The sequence below is a fragment of the Plasmodium vivax genome, chromosome 3, assembly GCF_000002415.2.
Source record: "Plasmodium vivax chromosome 3, whole genome shotgun sequence".
In the NCBI taxonomy this organism is placed as follows: domain Eukaryota; phylum Apicomplexa; class Aconoidasida; order Haemosporida; family Plasmodiidae; genus Plasmodium; species Plasmodium vivax.
This window is the reverse complement of record NC_009908.2, coordinates 64,103-87,997: the sequence shown is the minus strand read 5'-3', so window position 1 is coordinate 87,997 and position 23,895 is coordinate 64,103. Positions and strand designations below refer to the sequence as shown.

General features: G+C 49.3%; 4 protein-coding genes across 4 annotated transcripts, besides 10 other annotated features; 3 read left to right on the top strand and 1 right to left on the bottom strand.

Annotated features, from left to right (window-relative positions):
• Positions 1–743: 743 nt before the first annotated feature.
• On the top strand, positions 744–1,587 carry PVX_001035 (hypothetical protein, conserved; the record flags this gene model as incomplete). Its single annotated transcript, XM_024731149.1, has 4 exons — positions 744–788; positions 920–981; positions 1,075–1,300; positions 1,507–1,587. 4 exons carry the CDS (start codon positions 744–746, stop codon positions 1,585–1,587), a joined length of 414 nt encoding a protein of 137 aa, XP_024587001.1.
• Positions 747–766: a microsatellite.
• Positions 1,010–1,073: a microsatellite.
• A 1,041-nt stretch (positions 1,588–2,628) lies between the features above and the next one.
• Positions 2,629–2,656: a microsatellite.
• Positions 2,657–2,843: 187 nt separating this feature from the next.
• Positions 2,844–2,864: a microsatellite.
• Positions 2,865–3,078: 214 nt separating this feature from the next.
• Positions 3,079–3,156: a microsatellite.
• A 566-nt stretch (positions 3,157–3,722) lies between these two features.
• Positions 3,723–3,742: a microsatellite.
• Positions 3,743–4,485: 743 nt separating this feature from the next.
• On the top strand, positions 4,486–15,628 carry PVX_001040 (hypothetical protein, conserved; the record flags this gene model as incomplete). The annotated part of the gene is made up of 2 exons (XM_024731148.1): positions 4,486–14,703; positions 14,846–15,628. The coding sequence occupies 2 exons, from the start codon at positions 4,486–4,488 to the stop codon at positions 15,263–15,265; spliced, it is 10,638 nt and encodes a 3,545-aa protein (XP_024587002.1). The 3' UTR covers positions 15,266–15,628.
• Positions 13,146–13,171: a microsatellite.
• Positions 14,777–14,835: a microsatellite.
• A 410-nt stretch (positions 15,629–16,038) lies between the features above and the next one.
• PVX_001045 (hypothetical protein, conserved) lies at positions 16,039–16,937 on the top strand (the record flags this gene model as incomplete). Its single annotated transcript, XM_024731147.1, has 2 exons — positions 16,039–16,503; positions 16,743–16,937. The coding sequence occupies exons 1-2, from the start codon at positions 16,411–16,413 to the stop codon at positions 16,935–16,937; spliced, it is 288 nt and encodes a 95-aa protein (XP_024587003.1). The 5' UTR covers positions 16,039–16,410.
• Positions 16,698–16,719: a microsatellite.
• A 607-nt stretch (positions 16,938–17,544) lies between the features above and the next one.
• On the bottom strand, positions 17,545–23,369 carry PVX_001050 (hypothetical protein, conserved; the record flags this gene model as incomplete). The annotated part of the gene is made up of 3 exons (XM_024731146.1): positions 22,161–23,369; positions 21,628–21,996; positions 17,545–21,432 (listed from the first exon to the last, which is right to left on the bottom strand). Exons 2-3 carry the CDS (start codon positions 21,979–21,981, stop codon positions 17,545–17,547), a joined length of 4,242 nt encoding a protein of 1,413 aa, XP_024587004.1. The 5' UTR covers positions 21,982–21,996; positions 22,161–23,369.
• Positions 22,095–22,166: a microsatellite.
• Positions 23,370–23,895: the final 526 nt, after the last annotated feature.

Genomic DNA, 23,895 nt, shown 5'->3' with positions numbered 1-23,895 from the left:
CTAGGTGACCCCCCGCGGTGCGCACCCCTGTTTACCCCCCCAATTATTTTTTGTTGTAAAAAAAACGTTTTGTGGGTTTGGTTTTGCCTTTGGGTAGCGGCGTTTTGGTAGCGGCGTTTTGGTAGCGGCGTTTTGGTAGCGGTGCCGGAGTGGGGAAGAAGCGGGGCACGCGGGCGAGCAGGCGCATGCACATGTGTAAGAGAAGTGGGCTGACCGGTTGGATGGTCAGCTGGCTGGCCCCCCTCTGGGCATCTCCACAGAAGGGTGACCTAATTTTAAAGTTTTTTTTTTTTATTTATTTTTTTATTTTTCCAATTTTAAGGCTTTCTTCGTAACTGTGCCGGGCGCAAGTGCTCAGCGCTGGGCCCTTCCTCACGGGTGTTCCTCCTATGTGCTCCGCGTGTGTGTCGCGCCGCTCCTCATGCGTGTTGTTGCGTGTCCCAACTTTTTATTCATCCAGACTCTCTCCCTTTTTTGTGACTTCATTTTAAAGCCCCTTTTGAATGAAACCTTTTTTGACGTGGAAAGGTGGCCAGTTCTGGGTGCGCCGTGGGAGGATACCTCCGAAAGGGGATGAGCCGATGAAGGCACAGGCATAGCGGTGTAGTAGCGTAGCGGCTGTGCAGAAGAAGGCTCCTCGATTGGGGGGAACGCAGCTTAACTGGGAAAAACGCCGCAAAGAAAACACCCGCAATTTGGTCAAAAAGGGTGTCACTTTTTTTTTTTTTTTTTTTTCAAATGGGATGAATTATCACCGCCATTTATGTAGCCCACATGGAAAGGCGCGCGTAACGTTGGTGAAAAGTTTTGCTTCCCCCCCCATTTGATTAAAGAAGATTACTGTGCAACGATGTTGAGGGCATGCGGACTTATGAGACGAATGGCCACCACGGGGGGGGGCTATCCCCGCGGAGCTGAGGGGAACTCCCTCTTCGATGATGAATCTCTCAAAAAGGCATTCGCACGGGTGTCCATCGGATCGTCATCCCCGTCGTCATCATCGCTGTCATCACCGCCGCCAACATCATCGCCATCCCCATCAGCGGTGGCCCCGCCGAGGGCCAAAATAAACAGCGTTCTGAACTTTCTGCTGAGCTCGAACATGCTGCAGGCCAAGTGGTCCAAATTAGAAATAATTGACGAATTATACAGACGAAGGGTCGACAAGAAGCTTTCATTTCATTTGCATGTTTTGTATGGGCTGGGTTCCAAGGGGTTACACTTGAGGAGGAAGGGGATCATATCGCCCGTGCTGTTTCAGCCCCTGCTGGATTACAGCCAGTTTGCTTACATTGTGCAGGTGAGGCTTGGAGGGGGCAGACAGTCCCCTGCGTGGTGGGTCACATGTGTACGTTTGAGTGGGTTACACGTGGGTTACACGTGGGTGTGTGAGCGGCACCCCCTTGGAGAGACCACCCCCAAGAGATGGGTTCCAAGTGGACGGCCTTTTGCTCAATACACATGATTATTTTTTTATCCCTTTTCCTTCCCCCCACCTGCTCACAGGTGATGAAAATTGCAGACAGGGAGAGGCAAATCGGAACGCATGAGCAGGCCGATTTCGTTCGGAGCTTCTTCAGAGGGTAGGGCGGCGTGAAGCAGAAGCACGCGTTTATTTTGCCATTTGTCATTTTATTTTATTTTTATTTCTTTTTAATGGACCCTTTTTTGCAACTTCAAATGAGTGTGCACAGTTGAGCATACTGTGTGGAACAACCGACGGGGGTGACGCTTCTTCCTTTTAGTGGCGCCGTCCTGTAGATGGCCCCATGGGTAACACTGAGACTACGCTTTATGTTTAACCTGTGGTGACTTTCCCCCTCCCTTAGTTCGCCATGTAGATTCGTGCAAATGGGGAGAGCCAACCGGCACGGCGGGTGCGCAAGAGATGTAAAGGGAAAGGGTCACCATGTTGTTCGTACTCGTCCGCTTCGTTTGCCTCTTCCGTCTTTTCCTCCTCTACCACCTCCTCCCCGCGTGCACCCATTTAAACTGCGCAAATAGATTTTCTTTTTCTCCTTGGGTGGAAAATTGGTGTCATTTGCTAAGACGCTTATGTAGCCCACTGCTAATTTTTTTTTTTTTCGAATGGGCAAATGGTACCTCGGGACCTTATCGCCCTACCCCCTCCCGAACTTTTTGTAGCCCCCCTGTGCCATTGGTGCAGTGCTCATTTTTAAAGTCTGCAGAAAAAAAAAAAAAAAAAATCAGCCGTGGGATAACGCGCGAGCATGCACAAGGCACAACCTGCATTGGTTTTATTTTCACTTCCCTTTCTCTTCGTCCCTACTGCACACCGCATTAGACGTTTTCCTGAGCGTTGCGGAGGCACACATGTTCCCCTTCGCGCACAAGTGGAGTTACTTAAGAGGGCGTCTTCATGACAAAATGGGTTGGCAAAAAAGCGTTTGGCAAAAGAGACTGACCAAAGTGATTAACCTCGTGACGCCGTAGCACTGCTCTGCCCACTTGGCTGTAACGCTACTTTGTTGTAAGCCTTCCCCGCAAAAAAAAAGTACCACTTGGATAGTTTTTTTTTTTTTTTTTTTGGTCCCTTGTGCGAAATAAGAGCAATGCACCCGTTGCATAGTGTGCTCTTTTTTTTTTTTTTTTTTTTTTTTTTTTGTGGAGGGCTCACCTGGGAAGTGTTAGGCAAAAAGTGCTCCAAATCTGCCTGTGAGACAACATTGTGGGTTTTTTCTGTTCGCATTTGACTTAGACTGTATGGGCGAAGCGGGCTGCACCTTAGGAAGTGAAAACGAGAGAAGCGTTCCCCCGTGTAGCTTTGTTTTGGTATGTTTAATTAGGTTAATTTTTTTTTTTTTTTTTTTTTGTCTGCAAATATGTGTATGCATATCTAGTCAGTCTTGCCTTCTTCGCAATAGAAATTTTTTGTATTTAACAAAAAAGCTTCTTTTCTTGGAGGGGAAATAACCCTAGCGACTATTTCTGCATTTTTAAATTTGAACCTTTTCCCAAGGGCTTGAGTGTGTTTTAGTGAGCGAGCTGACAAGGCTGCAGTGGCGCATGGGTCTCTGCACGTACGGGTGTGTGCCTGTGTGTTTGTTGTGTATGAGCATATGCGTGTATGTGTGTATGCGTGTGTGCCTATGCCAGTGCGTGCGCCCCTCCCCATGCAGCGCGGACAAAGCCCCTTTGGGGTAGCAACACTGAACTGTTATGTGTGCCCATAGGGGTGATTTGCGCAGGAGCCGGTTGAGTCGAGTCCGCAGCCGGGTTGAGTCTTCAGGCGGCTAATTTGTTTTGTTCCATTTGTGCGTTAGGCCGATCGAATGTGGGTCACCTTTTGCGCTTTCTATTTGTTTATCGTCGAGTGTGGCTCACCCTTTGTCGTTTACCGTTCACCGTTTTGTGTTTTTTTTTTCTTTTTTTTTGCGAAGGCGTTTGTTTCTCGCCCCAGCTTATCACCCCGAATTGTTGTGAGTCGAATTCTTTTCCTCTCAAAATATTTGCTCATGTGTGTATGTACGTGTGGTAAAAGGTGGCTCTCACGGGGAGAGGGAACCTTAATTATTCCACACCTGATGCATAGCATTATTTAAATTTTTTTTTTGCCTCTTCCCATATGAGCATATGTTGGAACTTGGAGTTTGAAAAAGGTTGTCTTTTTTGTCCCCCCCCCCCGATTTGGGACCCTTTGACGAAAAGCGACATTTCATGGTAAGCCTAATTTTTTTTTTTTTTTTTTTTCCCCTCTCATAGTTACAGCTATCTACTAGTTGTGCATCTAAGTTAGAGGCTTCATTGAGAGAAAAAAAAAAAAGACCCAACTTAGACGCACTTTATGGTTGATTGCAACACCTGGTTAGCTGAGTACCCAAAGAACTACTTCGGATTGGCTCCCCCAGTATTACCCAATTTTGAAAAAGCTCGGGAGCAATTATTTACAAAGGGAAGGCTCATGGTGGGCAAAACGTGTGTGTACCTTTCTGCTTACTCTCACCATAGAGCCTTATTATTGCATGTCTGTTTTAATCGCTTCATTTTTCTGTTTTTGTTCGTTCGTTTTAGCACCCCTTTGTTACGTGTTGTAATTTTTTTTCTTCCTTTGCACAGTCAGCGCATTTTTGTTGGCGGGAACAGAAGGGGGGGTGCTGCCGCCAGAGAGTTGTTGCCATCGATGCGCAGCTTTCACTCCATCGCCATTTGCAGAGTCTCTTCTCGAGACACCGCTTGACAGGTTGATCGAGAGAGTTGGTCTCTGTCTAACTTGCCGGGGAAGCGCCTCCCGATTTGAACAGCAAGGTGAGGAGCCCACCCGGTTTGTGTGAGTTTTTTGGGGGTCCCTTTGGGGCGTATTTTTACGCCCACCGTGCCGCCCTATAATGCAGCAGCAGGAAGGGGCCTTCCCCCTCCGTGCATAGCAGAGAAGATCCATTAAGGGGAAAAATAATAAATAAATAAATAATTAATTAATTTGCACCGTCGCTGGGCTGAAAACGTTCGTGCTGTAGGCCGGTCAACATGGACGGGCGAAAGTGCGAACTAGACGCACGATGTGATGAGCTCAGGACCGGCAATGAGGAGACGCCCCAAAGGAACCCCTCCAATGTTGGTAAGGACTATGTGGGAGGCTGCGTGAAAATTAATTTAACGGCTAGCCTTGATTTGAAGGATAAAGAAAAGGAGGTGAACCCATGGGGGGAGAAAAGGGGGACCCACTGTAAGCTGAATGAGGATGGGAGAAGCGAACACAGAGGAGGAGCGTCCGACGTGAAGGACCACTTTGAGAAGAGCGTGAGCTGTGCGCAGGTTAACTTGTCTGGAGGCGAGCAGGAGGGTTCGTTGTCCAGCCGAAACGATTTACACGATCAGGAAGGGGAAAGGGAAAAGGAAAAGGCAATAGAAAAGGATAAGGAAAAGACAAAAGACGGCTCCCAAATTAACCAAAGGATCCGCACACATGTGATTTGCACAGGTGGGCGCACAACAGCGCCGAGTCCACAGCAACAGCGTGGCGGTGAAAGCAAACGTATAGATCTACCCCCTGTGGAGAAAAAGAACCCTCACGATGGAGGCACCTCTCGGGGAAACACTAACATGATTAGCAGCGGTGACCAAAGGAGAAGCGGTGTGGACGGTTTACACATTTCGGCGAGAGAGCAAAATGCAAATAGAGCTTCCACCAATTTGGGGACGTGGTGTAATTGGGAAGTGTCTGTTAATGATCAGGTGTCCTCCACCAGAGGAGTGCCTAAAGAGGGCGCTCACCTGCGGGAAGCAATTAGGGTCCCATCCGTAGGAGCGGATGACAACGCGGATGAGGAAGCGCAGAAGGAGTGTACCGTGGTGCAGGGGGGAAGTAACCTCCCCCATGGTAATGAAGAGCAGGAAGAGGAAAGGAAAACCAATCCTATAATGCAGCAAAGTTTGGCTCAGCTAAGTAGGAATAATTGCATGAACAGGTCAGGTAGTTATGTACAGAATGGAGAGAAACATAATCTGTATGAACAGAATTATCCGAGGAGCGCCAATTTGGAGATGAACCTCGTTGGTGAAAGTCACCTGGATGAGAAAGACAGACGGGGGAACGTTCCCCCTGGGGGTGACTCCGATTGGGTAAGCACCCTCAACAGGAGAGAGACCCCCCAGAATGTAGAAGACCATCCGCGGGGTAGCTGCCCTGTCGTGAAGGACACTGCCCATTTGAGAAAAAACCCTCATGGGGAAGAAGAGACAAGGGAGGGAAGCTCTAAGGAGGATACACCTGTGGGTGCAATTTTCCATGAGAGGTATATCCCCCCTGTGAGTTGCACAGATACACGTGAAACTGCAGACAACATAGTCGAGACAAACAGAACGTTTGAACAGAAGGAGCGATCACCATCACAGGTGAGGGTAGGTGGAGCACCCAGGAGGTATAACCCTGGGAGGGACCTCTCCACACAGCGTAGTGAAGATAATATACACACGATTTGTAGCCTTTCATATGTGAGTGCTCTCCAGCGTGGCAACCAAAATGAGAGCAAGGGGGGAAGGTCTCTACAAGTGGGGTGCAATAATGTGTTTATCTCTATCGATGCGGGGATAACCGAGATAACCCAGAACCGAACTGCAGAAGCGCCGAATGGAGGAACTCCCAAATTACCTGAACCAGTCAGGCAGAATGATAACCAATTGGGAATACCGCATGGAGAAATTAAAAAAGTTGGGAAGGATAACTTGGAAGGGTACCCTTCGGGGGAGGGGGACAAAACGAATGTAGGTGAAGCAGATTTAGAGGAAGGTCCGAACGGGGCAGTGAGTCACGAAAGGGTTACTCTCTTCCCATGTGATGTGACCATAGGGATGATTTCATCTGGAAAAATTGGGATACCTGCGTGGGAAGAAAAAAATGAAGCGGTTAGTTACATAGTTGTAGAAAATGAAAAAGATGCCCATTTGGCAGATGGTAATGAAGAACGTTTTTCATGTGAAAAAAGAGAGGTAGTGCGATTGGATGGGGCTCCACCAAGTGCACCTCCAGTAAGGGAGAACTCACAGGAGGGGAGAAGCGAGACGAGCAGTGCTACGCGCATCGGCAAGCTGGATAAAGAAGCAATCCGTAATGGTGTAGAACGAACAGTTGCTGAGGGAGAAAGAAAAAAAAAAGACAGCTCACCTGAAATATGCAAAGTAAATGTAGACGTGTCCAAAGAGGTGGATGAAAAGTCGAGGGGCAACCCGATCAGCCCGTGCAGGGGAAGCGAACATGGGTTCACTTCGCAAGATCTGTTAAGCAGAAGTAAGTACATAGCGGGTAACCAATTGGTGGGCGTCCTTCCCAGCACGTTGGTAAGTCTAGGCTACACCCCTGATGCGCATGGGGTAGCCAGGAGGACAAGTAGAACCCGTTTTGGGGAACGAAAAGGGATTCACATGGTAGATGCGAAGTGGTCAGAAGGGGGTAACCCTATTGTGGAAAGCTATCAAAGGAGTGGAAATATTCCTATGGGCACGTATCCAAATGGCCACGAGGAAATTGTAACCCACAGGGATGATGCCTTCAGCTCATTTGAGAAGGAGATGAATAGCGCCCTGCTAGATTTACACAAAGAGGGAGCAGATGACTGCCAAGATAACTTCACCCAGTTGGGCGATTGTAAAAAGAAGAAGAAGCGAACAGGAATTCCACTAAACGAGAGGAAGTACTACCGCGTGCTGGCTAAACAGATGATTAAAATACAGGGACTAACCTTCGATCATAACCAGATCAGGTGGATTGCCTACTGGAAGAACGAGAACAACAAGCAGATTCAGAAGCACTTCCCCGTGTGCAAATACGGGTTCTACAAGGCGCGTCAGCTGGCGCTGGAGTTTAGGAACTCGAAATTTGACTCTGGCGGTCAGGCGGTTAGAAGTGGAGCGGTGGGAGGTGGAGCGGCGGGTGTAGGCACACTGGGTGGCGAAGCAGAGACTATTCAAAGGGTAACCACCAGTGAAGTAGACAAACAGGGGGGGGACACCCCCCAAAGCGGCAAAAAGAGCAGCCACAAAAAGGACGCGGCGACGCCCAAAGTTTCGGAGCCCACGCAGAAGGGCAGCCAAACGACAGAAACGCGCACCAAAAATAAAAGAAAAGATCCAAAGGTGGGGATGCACAACCCCCGTAAGAGGAGCCGGGTCAGCAGAAGACGTGTCCATCTGGGCGAAGAAAGCGGAGGAGTTGTAGCGAACGCAAGTCACGCAGAGGGAACAACGAAAGAGGAGAATGAACCGAAAGATGTGGACGAAAAATCGAATCTAAAATTGGTTAATAAAAGGATAAACACATCTAAAGGAAGTGTATATGGAGGGAATAGCCCCGCTGGAAGGTCATCGGTAGGAAGTTTTTCTGGAGGAGGCCACGCAGGGATGAGGAGACATGATTTGAAAAATGTGCCGAATGTTGTAGCCCTTCAGAACGGAGGCAATTTGAACAGCATGCAGAATTCGCCCCATTCGACCATCTCGCAAGGGTTCCCTGCGTTCGCGGGGGGGCAGGTGGTGGGCGGGGTGAGCGGTCCACGTGGCTGTATAGGGGGCAGTGGGCACAGCTACGACCAGGCCACACACGCAACCACCGAGGGGCAGACCCCCAATCGACACGCTTACGCAACGGGGCCGTACGGTCCAGCCAACTTCTACAAACAAAATGGAATGATAAGCACAGGACCACACGGCAACGCATGGGGCAGCACACATGGGCGAACAGACAGCTACAGTTATATGGTGAATAACTTCGCAGCTATGCCAAGCGGGCAGAACATAGCCATGGCGGCGTGTCGAAGGGGACTGCCAAGTGAGGCAGCTTACCTGAGTCATGGGATTAGTGGAGAGGTTTTGCCGAAGGGGCAATTCACCGATTCGTGTAGAAGTGTGGCCTACCAGAACCCGATGAACAGAGAGGGGCATTTGAACAGAGTGAGACAGTCCCCTACGAACCAGCTGAGTCCCTTTTTTGGTGCCAACTACGGGGGGAACTCCCAGACAGTCACAGGTGCAGCCGTTTCGAGTAACTGGGGGGGACACACACCAATTGGGAGTTATATCGATGGTTCAAATTTCCATCACGTGGGTATGAAGAACCAGGGGGGAGGGATATACTCCCCCCGTTTTGGAGGTCAACAGTCTGGGTCGCCCCAGCACATGCGGAGTGGCACTTACCAGTACAGTATGAGTGAGGGGAGGGCACAAGTTATGGGTTCCCACTTTAACAGAGCAAATAAAGTTGCGGATGGCACATGGAACAGGCCATGCGAGGAAGGGAATGGAGAGAACCCTAGCGATAATTTGACCATGCAAGGTGGTGTGAAGAATGCCCTGGAAGGTCAGAGAGTTAGAAGTAGTGCCACTTCCAGCGGTAGCGGTGTTGGCGGCATGGGGGGCCAGGGAATTGTTAAGACAGATTGTGCTCTCCCAGAAGGGGACAACTCGACGGAGGAGAAGCAACAGGAGGGCATGGACCTTAGCCTGAACGTGAATCTGCACAGTAGGGTAGGTGGCGAAAGGAGCGAGCGCGAGACGTGGAACCTAACTAGGGCTTCCACAGCGACGCACATTTCGGAGCACCTGAGTGAACTGGTAAACGTAAGCAGAAGTGCACATTACGAGCGCAGCCAGGGAGGGAGTCTCCCCAGTGAAGGTGCTGCCTTGGCAGAAGTAATCGGCTTGAGGAACACCGGTGATGAGACCACACGGGGAAAGGCGAACGTTTTGGGGAATCCCACCGAATCGTTTGGAAGGCGCGTAAATTCGCCTGAACAGTGGATAAGCATTCATCCCATGGAAAAGGCAAAGGTGCTGATGAACAACGCATCTGTTGAGAGTGGCGAAGCGGGAAGGGTGACGTGTGGCCATTCGGCAGAGGGAGTACCTTCTGCATGTGTAGTAGACACTGCATGTACGAACCAGGAGAGGAAGAAGTCAGAGAGAAACGTCAGCGGGAAAAGTAAAGGGAAAAAAAGCAATTCCGTGAAGAAGGCGAACAGAAAGGGGGGCAAAAGTTGTAGTGACGTACACATCCGGGGTAGCGGTATGGCTCTGCTGTGCGAAGGAGATATGCCTAGTCGGAGCTGCCAGTGGTATGGGGAAGATGCCAGTGGGGAGGTGCATACAATTGGTGGCGGCGAACACAACCAGGGGGGGATCTCTAACGGGGGAGTGGTCAAGGAGTCCAAAAAGCAAAGTCGCAAAAAAAGCGCAAAAAGGAAAAAAGAAAAAAACGAATTAGATGTTGCACACCTGAGTGGGAAACAGAACAGAAGTGAGTGCAACCAAATAAGTGACGCCAACAATAAAGGGAATGAAGAAGCCAGTTGTGAAGAAAGCGGCCACAGTAAATGGACGCACAGTATGGGCGTGATGCACAGGAAAGCTATCCCAAATGAGGAACCAAAGAAGGCAGCAATATATGGGGAGGGCAGCTGTGCAAGTGAGAAACAGTTAGATCCGTGTGGCCAGCTAAATCGGCTCACGCAAAACTCTCCTTTCTCCGTTCCCAATGGGGAACCCAGTGTGCCACGGGGCGTCTTTCCCCCCAGCGATGCGCAGAATGACGAGAATGGAAGTGTAAAAGGAACAAACGAGTTAGCAAAAAAGGAGACAGCGGAAAACGAAGAGGGGGAAGAAATGTACACATACAAACCAAATCAGCTCGAAAAAAACAGCTGTAACGACCACGATGAGGATGAATACTACTACAGCGAGATTTTGAAAATGCCGAAGATTAAAGGAGTCCATTTTGACATAAGACAGAAGAGGTGGTGTGCCTATGGGCACAAAAAAAAAGAATGCTTTTCTGTGTACCGTTATGGGTTCTTAATTGCGAGAGAGCTAGCTGTGAAGAGTCGGCTAAAGGTGCAGAAAAGGAAGAACAGCCTGAAGTTGAAAAAAAATAAAAACTGCATGAACGGCGAAAGTGGATGCGGTGAGAATGGGGGGTCGTCTGCGAAGAAACGGCAACTCGTGGGGGATAAACAAACACATAGTAGTGACCAATGGGAGGTTTCGCATCTGCCATATGATGGCACAGATGGGAATGGCAACCCGGGGAGCTTGAATGATTATACTGGTCCCCCTTCCCCGATCGGCTCAGCGGAATGCACGCCTACCCCCAATGTTAGCGGCCAAAAGGGGGATCCCATGGGTAGCAGCACACCAACGGGTGGCTCGCACGAAAAGGATGAACAGAGAGAGGACATGGGTGAGCGGACGGAGCTTTGGAACGGGGCTGAGGTGAACGCAAATTTGTTTCCAATACGGTTCGAGCACTCGCGCGAGACGGAGTCGTTGAAGGGACCCAGAGTTAGCGGCGGCAAGCTTCGCGCCTACAACGGGAGAGAAGCGAGTGCTGCAAGTGGTGCGAGTGGTGCGCGTCAGCCTTATGGGGATAACCCATACGGGGGGTGCTGCCTTAGCCCAGATAGCTATGCGAACCGCAGTTACACCGGGGTGCCCATCGAGGTGGACCCCACCAGGAGGTACTACACGGGGGAGGTTGGCAGCAGAGGGGGAAGCGGCACGCACAATGTTGTCCCTCTTCCCAGCATGGTGCACCATTCTGGGAAGGACAAACATTTTAGCTACCCAGGAAGCGAGAATCGAATGAGCAGCGTTAATCGGGTGGAGGAACCATTCGCCTTTAATCGCCCCAATGAGCAAATTTGCCTGAGTGGTCAGGTCAAAAGGGACAACTTTTATGGCGCATATGATGCAAGCGGGGGGACAAATCAGATGATGAATTGCAACCTGGAAAGGGGAGCAAGCAATCCTGCTAATATGGGCAACGTGGAAAGGGGTGTCTTGAGAGGGGCCAATAACGACTGCCAGTCGTATGGCGGAGGTGCCAGCTGGTACAGCGTGGCAAGGGCAAATGGGGGCATGCAGAAGATGGGTTCTGTTCCGATTGGGCCTATTCCCATTGGGGCCATTCCCATTGGAGGTATTCTCACTGGGGGCATTCCTGTCGGGCCCGCCCCACCTTTGGGAAATGGAGCCATGAAGAGTAACCTCGCCAGTGACGAGGCGCTCAAAAGGCTGAGCCGGATTGCTTTGCTGAACGAGGGGCATTTTGCCAACCGTAGAGAACATGTTAGTGGAAATGAGGTCATAAGCACTCAAGGGGGGTTCCCCCTCGGGGTGGGTGCCGCTCTACCAATTGATGCGAAGAAGACATGCGTCCCAGAGATGCAGCAGAGGAGTCGCGCGAATAATAGAACCCATAGAAGTGGACTCACAGATGGGACTAGCCAATTTGTGCACAACAGAGAAGTCGCAATTTTAGAACCCGTGGTGGAGAGCAAGCCGAACAAAAAGAGACCCAAAAAGGATGTTGTGCAAAATGGCTACTGGGGTTTTATTGACAATTGGGGGAAGGGAACAACAGGAGGGAGTGATCAAGGGGGGGGTACCGACCTAGCGACTAATGGGGTGGCACACGTGAATAACGCTTCACTAGGTAACAATGGGGGGACTCCCTTTTTCGAGGCGAATGGGGGCAGCATGGGCGGGGCTACCCCTACGGGAGGAGGCGAATTCGAAACGGTGGGGGGAAGAAGTGGTGTATCGATTGGAGCCGCAAATGAAGAAGCGACCCGTGTTGATGGCATGCCGAACGTGGGGGGGCACTTCCTTGGGCTTAGCCCTTCCCCTCAACATGCGGCTCCCCAGAATATGCTCCCTCAGTTCCCCCACGTGAACAGCACACAGGTGCCGTTTCTACAAAGCTGGGGCGCACATCAAGGGAAAAACCTTCCAAGTGGGAACATCTCCACAGGGATGAACGCAAACCAGTGGGGAATCCGAAATAAGGGGGACAGACAAAATGGGGGGAGACAAAACGGGGAAAGGCAAAACGATGCAGGAAGGGTAATACACATGAGTGAGACGAATTTTTTGCAAAATGATATGAACAGGGGGGGAGTAAAAAATTATAGTGCAGTGAGAAGTGTCGAGCCGTTTGGGGTGCATCACTTAATGGGGAGCACCACCTGGAGAGGCAGGAATGTGCAAAGCGATTGCTCGAAGGGGAGGATGGCCTCATGTATGCTGGTGGAGGAGAAGACAAACTATGAGGCAGGGAAAGAACCGCACCTCCAATACGACCAGCATATGGCCAGCATAAGAAGTGGCTACCCCGAATATGCTATGCATCCCTGCGTTGATGTGAGTGACCCCTTTGTGCAAAACGGAGAGTACATCACTCATGCGCGTAGAAATTATGGAGGAGACGCATCTGCAAAATTGCTTGAGGAGGGGAAAAAGCAAACGGATAAACATTCGCATGAAAATGAGAAAAAATTTTTACATAAGGTTTTTCAGGACAATAGAAATATAGGCCGTATCGAGGTGGGCATGAAAAATAACCCAGTGGGGAGCGGCCTTCAGAAAAGCAAGCGTTTGAATTTTGAGGAGGTTAACATGTTTCACGCGGAGGTAAGAGAGCCTATCGTGAGTGGGAACAGTGTAGAAGTGGCTGCAAAGGAGCATAAAAACGGGGGGGATTATGCCAAACAGTGGGTCCAGCTAAACGGGGAGGCAGTCTACTACGACAGGGCAGTCTCCTATGACAGGGTGGATGTGGGAAAGACAGACAGAAAGGCAACAAACAAAGGAGTAAAAATTATGAAACGGGAAAAAAAAAAAAAAAGAAAAAAAGAACACATAACACCACAAGGGGGGGACCATATTTTTCATTCGTTAGATGCAGCACATGTGAAGTGTGAGGAGAAACAGACCCGCAGTAATGATAGTAAAAGGAGCAAAAATGGGTTCGCCAATTTTAGAGGTTCTAATGAGACATGTGCGACAGCGGAGGAGGGGGCACAAGTCTGCCTCTTACTAGGGAGCACTTTGGAAGGAAACGAAGGAGCATCAAATGGAGCAGTTGCTGTGCTGGGTACTACCAGGAGTGACGCGGGGGGGAGGAGGAGAAGAAGAAGCGAGGTGGTTGGGAAGAACAACTGCGGAAAAGAAAAGAATGCTCAATTGAGTATTTCACGGGGAGGTGAAAACCTGGGGGGAGCGTCCTTAGCTGGGATGGGATTCAACGGAAGAGGGGCCCAAGCAAAGGAGAAAAAAACACCCAAGGGGAATAATAAAATGTTAGATGCAACTACAACTGGTGAGGAGGGAGAGAAGCATAGTCAGCTTCACCCTCGGAGAGGTGATTTCCCCCTTTTGCAAAACCAAACGGGTGAGTTAATATGCCAAGGGACTGATCCGTATGGAGGGATGGTGGTAACTACGCAGGGGGGAAGCCCCCGACACGTCAACCAACGTGAAGAACAAAAATGGGACCCATTCGTTTTTTTTAGAGGCACTGGTGGGGGTGGCCAAGAAAACATCCTTTGTGATGACCATGGGGAGGTGGTGCTACATGGGGGTTCACCATATGGTCACTGCTCCTCGTTTAGCAGGACGAATGGGGAGTCCCCCCAAAGAGGCATAAAGTGCGAACAATTGAAGGGGCAGCAAATTAACCCATTGGAAGAATCCCCAACGGTGAGTCGATTTGAAACCCCCTATGGAGGAGAACAAAGTGGGCGCTTCACAGAAGAAGCGGCAAATGGGGTAGTTTTAAATAATGTGGACGCTTCAAGTGCAGACCGGTTGCCCCTTTCCGCCAACAGGAGCAACGCCAGAGAAGTTAACCATTTGGACGTCCTCGCAGGTGCGCTACGAGAGAGAAGATTTGATGGTGGCTCCTACAGGGAAGTACCCAATTGCCATTTGGGTAGGGGCGCGGAGGAAAAGGCCAGCACCGATGATGTGCACCGTTTTGAGGCGGACAGGATGATGGCAGCGGCGGAGGTGTTTCTGAACGGGGACTACTTCGGTGTGTGCGGTGATGTGCCGTTGCCCACCGGGCCCCCTCCTGCCAGCGGCATGGTAAGCGACGGGCCAGGCGGGGGGCAGAACGAATGGAGCAGGCACAGCCGCAAGCGGGACGGCAAAAAAGGGACCATTCTAAAGAATGTTCACATAGTGAAAGAGTACGGCGAGAGGTTTCCCCCCCGAGGGGCAGAGGAAGGGGGCGTGCCATGTGAGAGCGCGGCGGATGGAAATACAAGCGGAGAGGACAGCCTGCTCGACAGATTCTGTTTATTCATTTTTGGGAGTATGAAGGTTAGCGAGCTTGTGCCTATGCATTGTGTTGGCACGGAGATGGAGGAGGTCCTTTTGGCGGAGCCCTACCGCGAGGACGCCTGTTTGAGTTTACACGTAAGTGCATGCAGCTGGGGGGTAGCAACGTGCCCACGAGAGTATACATATGTGTGTGTGTGCGTATGTATGTATGTACATATGTATGTGTGTACATGCGTGCCCACTCGGCGTCTTCCCCCCTCCTTCGCCCCTCCCGCAGGACCTGAACATCAACCGAGCGAAGGATGTCATCCAAACGATACACTTTAAGAAGCTCATTTTGAAATACCTCCTTATGGACTTATTTAGAAACACAAGTGTGCCAGAGTTTTCCAAAATGACAGCTGATAGAACCCATTTTTTGGTGAACCCACAGAAGTGTGCATCTAGCTACCCCCTGACAAGTGAAATAGACAAGAGTAGGGACCTTCTGCAAAGGGTCGAGAGGTACCATTTAAAATTTGTTAATAATATTTATGACCAGAAAATTGTGCAGATGTACTGGGATGTGTTCGTGACTTGCTTGGTGAAGAACGTCACGGCGAGTGTGCTGCCCTTCGAGGAGCACTGCATGGTTATGCGCTCCCTGCTGCTGCTTTACCTGGACGGCTCCGCGCCGGGGGGGGCGAGCTGTAAGTAGCGATATGTACTGGGCAGAGGTGGTCATTTTGGGGAGGACCCCACTTGGAGGGAAACTTTATTTCGTCCCACTTCCGTTAGTACACACCCAAGCCATGTTACTATTTTTTTTTTTTTTTTTTTGCCCGCCTGCTTGGCCTTCACTTCTGGACGCGGAAGTATGTAGGGCAGCTCAGGCATACGCACAAGCATAGAAATATGCATATACTTATATACATATTCTACATAGCTGCGTGGACGAGTGCGTACCAGGGGGGCACTCCTTCCATTCGTTTTTTTTCGAGTTTGTTTCCGCCTGTCCTCCTTCGCCTATTTTCCCAAATGGAACATGCACGGAAAAGCGGCGTGAATATTATCGCAGCATTTCCGCAGAAAAAATGAGGATTTGCTTCCGATTTGTTGCTTTTTTTCTGCCCATTTGTTGCTTTTTTTCTGCTCATTTGTTGCCTTTTTCTGAGGCTTTTCCTTTTCGCTGGCCGATCTCGCATCCTTCGCCAATGCGCCTGGCTGGCCCTTCCTTGCGTGCACCGCGGTGTAAAACTTTTCCCCTTCACTTACGCATCATTTGGAAATAAAAATTGGACGATTTTGTTTCCCCCCACTGGTATATTTTTTCCCTCGTAAGGTGAAACGAAATTGCGCTGGCGTTTTTGCGGAGTGCCCAATTCTTTGGGGCCCAACGTGGGGAGGTTTTTGCCCCCAAGTGCGATTTTATTTTTGCGCCAACGTGGCGAATTCTTTTGCAAAAAATGGGAAATTTTATTTTTATTTTTTACAGAGGAGAATTTTGTTTGTTATATTTCACCAAAGGGGGTATTTTTTTTTTTTTTGTCCCCAATTTTTTTTGTAGCTTTTAAGGGCATTTAATTGGCGTAAAAAAAAAAGGAATCTTCCCAATTTTCCCCCTCTGAAGTTGAATAGCGGCATTGAGTAATCCCCAGCATTGCGAGAAATTTTCCGTAGCGCGGCGAATAGGGGAATGGATGAACTCGCGCAGGTTAAGCGGCAAGCGAAGAGGCAAGCGAAGCGGTGAAGGAAGTTACAACGACGCTAACGAAGTTGCAACGGCGAGGCTAACAAAGTTGCAACGACGCGCAAAAGAAAAGTACCCTCCCAACGACGCTGCGAACAAGGCGCCCAGGCAGAATGGATAAAAAAGAGGAAAAGAAAAAAAAGCGGAAAAAGGAAAAGGAGAAGGAGAAGGAAAAAGAGCCCAGCTACTTTTCGGACACTGTCACGGTAAGGCCAGATGGGAAAAGGTGATCATGGGAGGAGCTGGACTTGACGATTAAGGTCCGGTCCGCCGATAGGGGGGTGCGGAGAGTCCACTCCGTGCAGCCCGCCTCCCTTTGGAAGCATCACCTTGGTTGCGCTCTTCCCGGTTTATTTATCCTTTCCGCGATTTTTTTTTTTTTTTTTTTTTTCATTACTTCGTTATGTTCCCATTTTTGACTTCTTTTCCCTCCCCCCCTCCACAGTTCTGCGGCACGATCGTCCGGGACTCCATGGCCAGCGCAGCGGAGGCGATACAGAACAACTACTACCCAATTAAGGAGTCCATTTTGAACGCCTACGACAGCTACTTTTGTGACAGCTCCCAACACAGCAGTAGGATGGTGAATGGCGGGGTCCCCTTCTTCACCGTCAACCAGGACAGCTCGAAGAAGAAGTAGAGTTCTTTTCCTACTAATCTACCAATGTATGCGTGGGGCATGGGGGCACATTTGGTCCAGGAGGCCTTGTCGGTTTAGGGTTACGGGTAGCTTGACGCGTGGCACCCCGCGGGTGGGGGTCCGAACAAACCAACGTGTTAATTTTGTTAATTTGGGATAGGCGAGCGGGATAGGCTAACAAACGAAGGATGGAGTGGCGCCGTATGTACCCCCCCGGGAGAACCCCCCCCCCCAACATGGAACACATAACACAGGCACATTTGCATTTTAAAAGCGAAGGAAGAATTGCTCAAATGGCGCCGCTCAAAGGGGTCGAAGTGGGGGCGGGCGAAAGGTGGTCCTGAAAGTGGCCCTAAAAGCCTCCCTAAAGGTGGCCCCAAATGAGGCGCGCTTTGCCCGCCCCCTTGAAACGGAAAAAAAAAAAATGGGAGCCCCTAACACAGCGCACATGTACGTGCAGATGACAAAAAAGTAGATACGTATGATGGGTGTGCACTTGGGAGGGGGGGGTGATTACTCCGGTTCGTCGGTGCGCTGTTGATTGGTTAGCACCACCATACGGCTGCATAGCGGCTGCATAGCAGCAGCATAACCGCTGCTTCGCCGCCTAACACTTCAACCACTCGTTGTTCTTGATGATCTCGCGGTCGCGCTCGCCGTAGTCGATGAGGAGCTCCTCGCCCTCCTTGATGTTGCGCGCGGCGACGAAGAAGAGCCGCGGGAGGCTGGCGACGGTGAGCACCTTGGGAATGAGATTGGAGTTCTTCTTAGAGTGATTGACCAGTCTAGCAAAGGACCTCAAGAAGTATTTTTTGTCTTTGCTATTGATAGCCGCATCGATATTTTCCTCCGTGCCGTCAATACAGTACCGTTTATTTTCGTGTTTAAAATAAAACATATAGCACCCCTTCTTTTTATTTTTATTATATTTGCGTTCTCGTTCCATTGCCTCATTATGTGTGAGTAGCTCTCCAACATACTCAAAGACAAAATCAAATTTGTTCAAATCGCTAGCTGCGTAAATGCATCTCCCCTTAACCTCATCAAATGTTATTTTGATGCACGCGAACATGTTCATTTTGATGTTCTCCTCGTAAATGATGTTTCGGCTTTTCTCTTTTAAGAACGAAAGAGGAATGGTATTCATTTCGTTCTTCCTGTCTACAAATAACTCCAGCAGCTGTTGCCTACTTAGCTTGTTTATGCTTCGGTCAAACTCATATTTTTTATAGTATTCTTTTTGTATGTTTTTAAGTCTCTTTAACTTGGCATCATTTACGTTTTGTAGAAATTTATCTAGGAAGGACACGTAATCCTTCAGCTTCATAATTTCCATCTCTTTGAGGTTTTCCCTCTTGGCTCTCTTTGCGCTTTTGAAGCTGCGCGATGCCCTTGCGCCTGCTTCGGACGCCGCCTCGGAGGAGCACTCGGAGGAGCGATCGGACCAGCGATCGGGCGACCATTCGGGGGAGCAGCCCGGTTGGCCACCCAGCTGCGAATCGAATGGAATATAGGACTGCCCATCGAATGGAAGGTGGGACTGCACATCGAATGGAAGATAGGACTGCCCACCGAACGGATGATCTCCCGCTCGCTCCACCAGGGGGGCGAACCCCAGCTGGAGATCCAAGCCGGGCCTCCCATCCGGTGAAGTCACCTCATAGCGTCTGCAAAAGTGGGCGTACATCTTCTCCAAATTTAACTCCATATCGTAGGTGTTATTTTTGAAATGCACGGACAGGTTCCACAGAAGGTCTGGCGAGTACGTAGATATGTGTGAGAGCTTCAGACACTCTTGGTTCCTCATGAGGCAAATGAGTATTTGAAGAAGGTCTTCCTTTTTTACTACCCTAATTTTATCATAGTCATCATATGAGTAGTTAAATTTTATGTAGAGGCAGTCTCCTTCCCTTAGCTCTTTTACGCTGCTTGGGTTTTTCTTATTGTGCGCATAAAAGATGATTCCGTTTTCGGGTGGGTTCTGGTTTGTCGGGTGTGTCTTTCCGGCTTCCCTTTGTGGGGAACTCCTGGATGTTTCGCCTACGTCTTCTACTTCTGCGTTTTTCCCCTTTGGAGCCATTTTCGTTAAACTGCTCTTCATGGGGGCACCCCTCTGCTCGCCTTCCTTCTGGGGTGCGTTTCCCCCCGCGTGGTCTTCACCGGGGCAATTATCACTGGAGTGTTCCTTCTTCTCTGTGCAGCTGGCATTCGTTTGAAGGTTTACTCCGCTGTTTCCACCACCTACAGGCTTCTCACCTGCTGGCTTCTCACCTGCTGGCTTCCCACCACCCGTGGTGATATGCGTTTGGTACTTCCTCGGGCGGTAGTCCCCCCTGCACCTGCGCAGGTACATTTTAAACTGGTCCAAAATGTTCAGCTCGTTGGAGATGTCATCACTTGGAGGGGGAGACAAAACGTATGCATGCAAGTCGCTCTTAAAACAGTTCCTCTTATCATTTAAGTCATCCTTACTCTCGATGATGTATATTTTGTAATTCTGTTTGTAGAATCCTTCAATTCGTTCGAAATTCTTCGAAAGAGAATTCAAATGGGACTTCTCTTTGTTTACGATGCTTTTTAAAATTTTATTTAAGTACATCATTTGTGTCTCCCTGTTGTGGTCTCTTCTCCTTTTTATTTTTTCTCTCCCCTCTTTTGGATTAAGCGGCTCCGACATGATGCTCTTAAATTCGGAGTTGTATTCTTCGACATTTTCTTGGTAGACCTTTGTGTTTTTGGTTAAACGTCCTGGGCTCTTTGTCTCCTCAGTGAAGAGCGCATTTGTATTTATTTGCCTTTCCTCCTTCTGTTGGTTTTTTTCTGGGGGGTCTACCGCTACTGCTGGAGCGGTGGCCATCGCATCCACCTCCTCCTCGACGTCGAAGCTATGGAATTCGGTGCCGGACTCCCCCGCGGTGACCGTCCGCACGTATGCTCTGCTCTCCGACGGCATGCGCGAGTTGGCGCAGCTGTCCTCTTCCGCGGCGATTTCAGCGGCGGCTTTCGCGGTTACTTTCGCGGCAACTTTCTCTGCAGCTTCCTCAGCCACTTTTTCTGCAACTTCCTCGGTCACTTCCTCTGCAACTCCCTCTGCAGCTTCCTTCGCGCGACCGTCGGGGGGCTGCCTCCCCTTGGGCGAACGGGCCTTCTTCGAGGTTCTTCTGCGGCTTCGGCTGGGAGAGCCCGCGGAGTCGCAGCCGCTGGAACTTTCAAAGGGGCCGTCCCCCTTGTGGTCCCTGTTATCTACCCCGTTATCTACCCCGTTACCTTCCCCCTTGTCTTCCCCTTTCCCTTTCCGTTTACTCTCCACGTAGGAGTCTCCTCGATCCAGCGCGCAGACCGAGTTGCCCCTGGACGTGCTTCTATCATCGTCATCCAGGCCGCGGTTCGTTTCGTTGCTGCTGCTTTTGTAGTAGAACCAGTTCCTCCTCTTGCGCCTCTTCCCATTCTGATGGCCGCAGCTAGCTAGGCTCTCCCTCTTACTGGAATCGAAAACTGATTCGCTCCTTCTGTTTGAGGACAGCAGCAACGGTTCATCGTTTGAGGTGTCCAATACATTTTTGCCATTTTCTTGGTTGAGCATAAAAAAGGACCTCTTTTGTATTTTAATTAAATTGTTAATGTTTTTCCTCGTGGCGTCGTTATCTATAAGAGACAGGTGGCTAACGTTGTGCATGAGGTTTGCATTAAAGGTGGGGTTATGCGTGTCTTTTTTGAAGCCGTTGGGGTTGTTCGGGGGCCTCTGCTCACAGGAGAAGGCTCTGTTACTGTTGTGGTGGGCGTCGACCGTTTTGCTTCCACTGCCGCAGCTCCCGTAGTTACCGCAGCTCCCGTAGTTACCGCAGCTTCCGTAGTTACCGCAGCTTCCGTAGTTACCGCAGCTGCTGTAGCCGTTGAAACTGAAGGGGTGGCTGCCGGCGGGGCCCCCCTTACCTTTGCTGAGGTTCTGGTTTTTGTTTTTCTTCTTTTTCTCCACGCTCTCAATTTTTATCTTCAAGCGGTACCACTTTATTTCGTTGTTCGAGTAGAGCCCTTTTTCGAAAAGGGGATCCCCACTAGAGGCACTCCCCCTAAACGCTTCCCCAGCATTTCCCCCAACAGCTGCATCATCCCCCCCGTTTGACTTGCTCACCCTCATGGCGTTATTCTTCAAATCGTTCAGGTACAAATATTTTATGTAGTCCTTATTATATATGGTCAATTCTTTATTCACTTCCCTGCAGTTGTCCCTGCCCAGCTCCGAGTAGCTACTACCACCGACGTTCTTCTCATCACCATTTCGATTATATGCACAGTTATATATGGACGTATACATGTACACATCATCATCATATTTGTTAAGCCTGTTAATACCGTACCTTCCATTCGTGTCCGAGCAGATGTTTAATTTTTGTCTTTTTATTTTTGATTTTTCAAATAAGAAGTGCAGGCTCCAGAAGTAGTACCGCTCGTAGATGAGCAGCGGGATTTTGTCGTTCTCGGATTCGTAGAGAGCCTGTCAGGAGGGGTAAAAAAAAAAAAAGGGATGAACGGGGTGGGGATACTTCCCCGAGTGGGTAACTCCGGGTGGGTAACCCCAGATGGGTGGTGGGATCCCCCCTTGGGGCACTACACGCAGTCTCTTTTGAATCCCCAAATGGGTTGCCGCTGAGCGGATCGTCCAGCGCCCACTCGTCAACTCGATCCCTACCGATATGTCAACGGCAATGTTGCAGCTGTTGTCATCGAAGAGAAGGAAAATCTTGGAGAGCACTCCTCCCTGCTTCTCCTTCTCCTTCTCCTCCTTCTCTTCCTCCTCCTCCTTCTTCTTCTGCTTCACCGGGTGTCTGCCCAAATCGGAGACGTACTTGGACAGATCCGAGTACAGGGGGATGTGAATAATGGAATCTAATTTTTCCCTTTCGATCCAAATTACGGAGGCCGCATTTGTGAAGGCGTTTTTGGAGGCACCGCGCTTGTTCCCGCTGCTGTTGCTGTTGCCGATCCCACTGGTGTTCACGTTCGCGTCCGCAAACCCGTTCGGCGGTGACGTTGACGTTTTCATTTTCCTGGAGGTTTCCTGCCCAGTCTAATTGCGCCCCCGAATTGCGGCGGGATGGGAAATATATCTGCGTCATGCAGGAGCATATATATAGATACGTATATATTTACGTATATACATATGCATACGTATATATGTACACATATATGCATATATTTCTGTGGCCCCCTTCCTTTTCTCACCAAGGAGTGGGGGAATCCCAAGCTGTGTAACGCTGCTGCATTGGGGGAAACTGAAAGGGTGTTCAGATCCAGGCAAATTGAAATTAAAAAAAAAAAAGAGGTTCTTTCTCGTTTTGCGGCAAAATGGTGCCTCGATCCGCGACGCTTGTTCGTTCGGAAGTTCAAATGGGTATATAAAAAATGTAAGTTGGCAACAAAACGGCGGAAAAACGGGGGGAAATAAAAAAAAAGGAAAAATTCGTGAACAGTGACGGAAAAATGTACAAAAGGGAGGCGAAGTGGGCACGAAGCTGCTGTTACGCGGCTGTTACGCGGCTGCTGCGTGGCGAAGAACGGTGGGCACTAAAGGATACGCGAGAGTGAGGGATCCCTTGTGATGATACGCACCAACGCGGGTGATCAACTATAAAAACATTTCCGAGAAATTTGCGTACACCTTTCGGCCTCGTTCAATGTTCAAAAATAAGCAATGAAAAAAACGGGGCGGCGCAGAAGGAAAAAATGATGAAAAAGGGAAGAAGACGAAAAAGAAAAGAAAGAAAAGAAAAAGGTGAAGCAAAGCAAAGGCGGTCATCCGAAATGGCAAATAAAGCGATACACCAACAAAATGGCACAAAAATGGAACTATGCAAAAATGAGGTTATGTAAAGCTAAAGCGGCAGAATGACGAGTGGCAAAGCGGCGAAGCGGTAAAAAGGTGAAAATTCCCGGCGAACATGCCAACTTTCCAAAAAAAAGAAAAAGCAGAAAAAATGTATATCCCTCTGTTTGAGTAATTTTGTACACGTTTTTTTTTTTTGTTTTCCCCACTGCATCATACAGCTCATTTTGTGGGCAAAAAATTATACCCCCTGCTGGTTATTCACCCAACTGCATATATAACATTATACCTGAGCGCCTGCCTGCATTCGTGTATGCTGTATTTTCGATCAGGGCAAATTGATGAATACAAGTAGACGGAACATGTTTCGAACGGTGGAAATGCCTGCAAAATTTAGTTGACAGAGATACCAAGTTATTTTATTTTTTTTTTTTTACTTATAGGTTGCTTTTCACTTTTCCATATGCGGCAATGCGAATTGAAACATCCTGCAGTGCATGCATTTCATTTTAAATTAAAAAGGGCGGAAAAAAAAGCAAAACGGAAAAAAATAAATTCACACACATGGGGCGTCCTTTCGCCAAACTGGGGACAAACTGGAGGTGGGGAAAAACGCTTTAAAATTTGCAGTTCAGCTGAGGAGTAAAATGGAGGGGAGTGAAAATTAGCAATTGTCTTTATTTATTTTTTGTACATTTTACCTTATTTCCGCTCAATTGTATGACAATTGGCAACTGCAAATAAAAGTTGGCGTTCCCTTTTGCGTTTGCTTTGCGGAAGTTTTCCATAAAAGGGGGTGGTAAATCAGCGAAGCGTAACTCGCCGCGGGGCTGCTGTTTGCCCATGTGGGACCATTAGCGTGACTGCCGTTGCCGCTACCGCTACCACTACCGATGCCGCGAAAAAGGCAACCCCCTCATGAATGCATTGCCCAGCGGTCACCACTTTTGCTTGGCGGACGAGGCAAATTTCGCATGGCGTGCTGGCCAAAGCGCATGTTTGGTTAATTGCCAAATTTGGAACTACGCCCACAGAGTACATTTCAAACGTCGCTACATAAGTTTGTGTAATTTTCGAGGAAAGGATAAAAAAATAAATTGCAAAAATGTACATTTAAGACTATTTGTATACCCA